General features: G+C 43.7%; 1 protein-coding gene across 1 annotated transcript in view; it reads right to left on the bottom strand.

Annotated features, from left to right (window-relative positions):
• Nucleotides 1-3,735, bottom strand: part of LOC106817372 (ubiquitin carboxyl-terminal hydrolase 5-like) — a 16,901-nt gene extending 13,166 nt beyond the window's left edge. Inside the window, exons 1-5 of the mRNA XM_014822033.1 lie at nt 3,618-3,735; nt 2,828-2,953; nt 2,380-2,440; nt 1,697-1,821; nt 859-965 (exon numbers count right to left, since the gene is read on the bottom strand). Of these exons, the coding sequence (XP_014677519.1) occupies nt 859-965; nt 1,697-1,821; nt 2,380-2,440; nt 2,828-2,953; nt 3,618-3,716 (518 nt within the window). The 5' untranslated portion in view covers nt 3,717-3,735. The remainder of the gene's footprint in view (nt 1-858; nt 966-1,696; nt 1,822-2,379; nt 2,441-2,827; nt 2,954-3,617) is intronic.
• Nucleotides 3,736-4,651: the final 916 nt, after the last annotated feature.

A 4,651-nucleotide genomic window follows, 5' to 3' on the forward strand; every position in this document is an offset into this window, starting at 1 on the left:
TCATGCATGACACGAAGTATTTGCTAGTCTAGTACTGGAGAAATTAGCGTTTGGATGCGCATTGTGCGGCTTTAACACAGAAACTTCATACATTCAGCATACTCATTCACCAACTACTAAGCAGTCAGCATCAGACAAACAGTTGGATCGTCAGGCAAACTTTTACTTAAAGGCCACTCACTAGAAATGGCAAAACTGTCATTTGCCAAGAGAAATTCATTCTATATAGGGGGTGGCTGCACTGCATAACTCCCACTCAAGGGAAACAACAGGTGTCTGCGATATAGACACATGTCCGTTCTATAGAGATGTCCTTTATAGACAGGTGTCTGCCTAATAGACACATGTCCGTTCTATAGAGATGTCCTTTATAGACAGGTGTCTGCCTAATAAACACATGTCCGTTCTATAGAGATGTCCTTTATAGACAGGTGTCTGCCTAATAGGCACATGTCCGTTCTATAGAGACGTCCTTTATAGACAGGTGTCTGCCTAATAGACACATGTCCGTTCTATAGAGATGTCCTTTATACTTTATAGACAGGTGTCTGCCTAATAGACACATGTCCGTCTATAAAGGACATCTCTATAGAACAGGTGTCTGCCTAATAGACACATATGTCCGTTCTATAGAGGTGCTGTTAATTTGTAATTGCAATTCCAAGAAAGCACCAAAACTGTCCTCTGTAGACAGGTTTCTATTATACGGAAGTGACCGCTAAATGCAGGTTGATGGCACTTCATGTGGGAAAAACCATCTCAGAGAGACCACGTCACGAAAAACGCCGAAACCAACTCCGCACGAATAACGTGCGTGTCGCCAAAGTTTTTACGAAGCAGCACTATAGAGGGCGTTACTTGCTAACGGGTCGCTGCTCGCCGTCCCAGGTCCCGGCCAATGCCGCTGCCTCCTCGGACTTGGCCGCCGAATCAGCTGCCAGTAGGCACACCACTGACGTATGAACCTGCGGAGAAACAACGGCAACGGGTTAGGGGTGGTCAGGGGGTCAATGTGAATGTTTTACCCTAGGGGACCTTTCTACTTGCTGTGGTGCCACCAAAATTTACGATTAAACTGGTGTTTGGAAATAGCATCACGTCCGTGAGACCATGAGCGGTAACTTTCGAGCGAGGGACTGCAGAGATGCCAACACATATTTGAAGCAATCTGTAGTTTCTGGCCATCAAATTAGTAATGACCCCAGTTTGCTATGGGGGTCCGGCATGCCCTCCGGAAAATTGTTTGATTCTGAGATGCAATTTCCTGCATTCTGAGGGTCAAAAATGACAATAAATAGAAAAAAAATGACAATAATTAACAAAAGAATTTTTTTGCGATCACAGTGAAATTCGTAGTTTAATACAAAGTGGTCGTAGTGGTGCAAAAGGAATAGAAATTTGTATAAAATACGGATAAATCGTAGTGGTTGGCATCTCTGGGACTGGCAAATTTTTTGAGGGGATTCTACAACAACCCACATAGCAGAAATCGAAATTTATCTCGAGGAAAAAACGATCGTAATTCGAAAATATCGAAACATTTTCGAGAAAAAAAAGCAATTTGAAAAATAAAATATTTTGCCCAGGTTTTCACACGTATTACAAGACTGATTAAAGCCCAACAAAACTCTGTGCTATTCTCGAGAACAATGTTAGAACTGGACGCCACATGCGCGCGCGGTGGGGACGGGTGTACCTCGGGAGGCAGGGAGTCATCTGGCAGCGGTATCACAGTGAACTCCGGCAGGACGACGACGGAGTTCTCCTCATCGTACTCGTACTTCTTCCTCCCGGCGTCCACATCGAACCCGCCCTCGACGCCTGCCGAACGAAACAAGCGAACGTCGCTCGCGAGATCGCCGGGCAACGCGAATGACCGCCGTCGACAGACGTCAACTTGCGAAACGCGTTTTCGCTTCGTGCACGCGAGATCGGCGGCTGTTTATCTTTAACAAGCAACGCGATGACCGCTGTCCACGAATGTGAAATCGCGTGTTTTCTCCTCGCGCATGTGAAGAGGGCAAGGTGAGATGCAATCCAGGAAGAGCCGGCCATCTTAACCCAACGTGCGTAGTCGGGTTTACCGGCAGTTCGAGCTCGCATGGGCAGATATGATTTTTGAGGAGCTGGTTGCACACGACACTTAGTTATCTACTCGCTAAGTGCCGCAGTCGATTCACGAAGGAAGTTATAGCTGCGACCACCATTTTTTTCTTGGCTTCGTTAAAATGCAAATAAACTGAGATGATGGCTGTAGCGGTAAATACGCTATCAGGAGTATTCAGATCTCTATTATATTAAACGCTCCCGACGTTATCACCGAGCTCTAGCCGTCTAGCTCGAGTATAAACAACTGACATCAGATCGGAGAATGCATACCGATTGCGAGACGTGTCGGTTTTTTTGCCACCGGTTCCCCTTCAATCTTTTCTTGCGGAATCTAAAACAATAGGAACATTCTATGATTAATATTAGCTGCCTACAAATCTATAAGAAAACATATACACACATGCACACATACTTGCACACACACCCACACATGCACACATACTTGCACACACACCCACACATGCACACATACTTGCACACGAGCACACACAATCGCACGTAGACATATATATAACATCAATTTGGGCAAAGATAGCAACTACCTAATATTTTAAATTGATCAAAAAATTCTCAATTAGAGGAGACGACTGTTTTTCTGCCAGCTGTAATTTCTTTCTAATGACAATTAACGATATAATGGCAACATGATTTATAAATAAGTGAAGAGCTAGGCCTACATATGCCACTAAACTTCCGTGGTAGTGACTTTTATGCTTACCAGCCTTTTTGTTTTACGCAGATGCAGGTACACTGCATTTCCAGTCTTTCTGTAATGCAGCTCTACATATTTTCGACTGAAGCCTAGGAATGTGTTCATGCACACATACAAACCACCATCAGATTCCTGTAGCACACAGAAAAAAGCAAAGGCTACGTCTACACTGAATGATAATAAGGTAAACAAATATGGTAAATTAATATGAAGTAATACAAGTCACATATTTATTAATAATAAATATTATCCAGTAATGACTAATGAGTAATGTATCAACACTGTCAACAATGTACATATTGATGCTGTATATTTCCACAACAACAGTATATCACACAACAACCCTAAAGAGTAAAGTAATAGGCGAGCTTCTAACAATAAAAGGGTCACGAAGTGGCACAGACCATTTACTAAATGTGATTAAACTGAAAGTAAAACAGCAGAGTGTGGAAGCCATATCCGTGGGCCTGACACTGCACTTTTGAAAGCAAGTAATAGAAATCGGATAGAAATGGTGCAATTAAACTCTGCCACCCGTAGCCGTTTGGCTTACTTGTTGTAAACGGTACATGTAATAATTTAACAACATAGCTGTCACACACGTGATAATCTGAAGTTCTAAAACAAAGCAACAAGCGTTTCATTTAGTAGAATATTACAAGTGACAGTGTGCAGGCTAATGCTGGGAACGTAGGAGTCGAGTACATTTTAACAATCATTCTACTACTACTAGTAATAAAAGCCAACAGTAACACTGTTGATCGAAATACATTGAGGGTTTACACTGCGAACTTACCGGCGTATCAAATGAGAAAACGCACTCATCTTTATAAACTTTTTCGCCACCTAAAGGGGCTCGAATTTTACATATATGCGGCAACAAGGAAGCAGCCATCTTTTTGTGTACCACAATGCTACGCGGGATTATTAACAATGGTTCACGATTTCTTCTATTCGGCAAATCTTCGGACGAATCCGCTAATCGTGGCGAATACTGTTTGCTTGCGTGCGTGCGTGCGTGCGCGCGCGCGCGTGCGTGTGTGTGTGTGTGTGTGTGTGTGTGTGTGTGCGTGTGTGCGCGCGTGTGGTTGTATGTGTGCGTGTGCGACTGTGCGTTAGTACGCGCGCGCGCGCGCGCGTGTGTGTGTGTGTGTGTGTGTGTGTGTGTGTGTGTGTGTGTGTGTGTGTGTGTGTGTGTGTGTGTGTGTGTGTGTGTTGTGTGTGTGTGTGTCACTGTGTGTGTGTGGTGTGCTGTGTGGTGCTGTGTTTGTGGGTTGTGTGTGCCTGTGTGTGTGTGGTGTGTGTGTGTGTAGTGGTGGATGTGTGTGTGTGGGTTTGCGGTAAGATAGCGACAGGCGCGGCTCGCGCGTGTGTGCCGTGCCGCGTTGCGTGTGTGTGATCGCCTTATTGTTTCTATACATAAAGACGTTGTCTATCGCTGAGCGCCGAAATGTAGCCTGCCACAGTACCAATCTCAGTAATATAGATTGTGCAGTATGCGCGGCAAACATCCGGCCCCCGTGACGCCCCTTTTTGAAAGCCCCGGAAATAAAAAATTACATTAATTACATTATTAAAAAAAATTACCAAAAAATTACAAAATTACACAAATTAATTTTTCTCCAATATTCAATGTTGTAAATAAGGTTAACAAGATAGTCCAGTCGCAATTGTGACATCATGGACGCCTTTTCATTTTAACATAATATTCAAATTCTGTCGTCATTCTTCTGAATTTCCTGGCCAAAGAAAGAACATTCTCAGAGCTCATTAAAGCAATTTGATTTTACATGTTTGAGATATATCAATTCTGGCCCTGCCGCCAGGCAC

This window comes from Priapulus caudatus, unplaced genomic scaffold (genome assembly GCF_000485595.1).
Source record: "Priapulus caudatus unplaced genomic scaffold, Priapulus_caudatus-5.0.1 Scaffold1706, whole genome shotgun sequence".
NCBI lineage: Eukaryota > Metazoa > Priapulida > Priapulimorpha > Priapulimorphida > Priapulidae > Priapulus > Priapulus caudatus.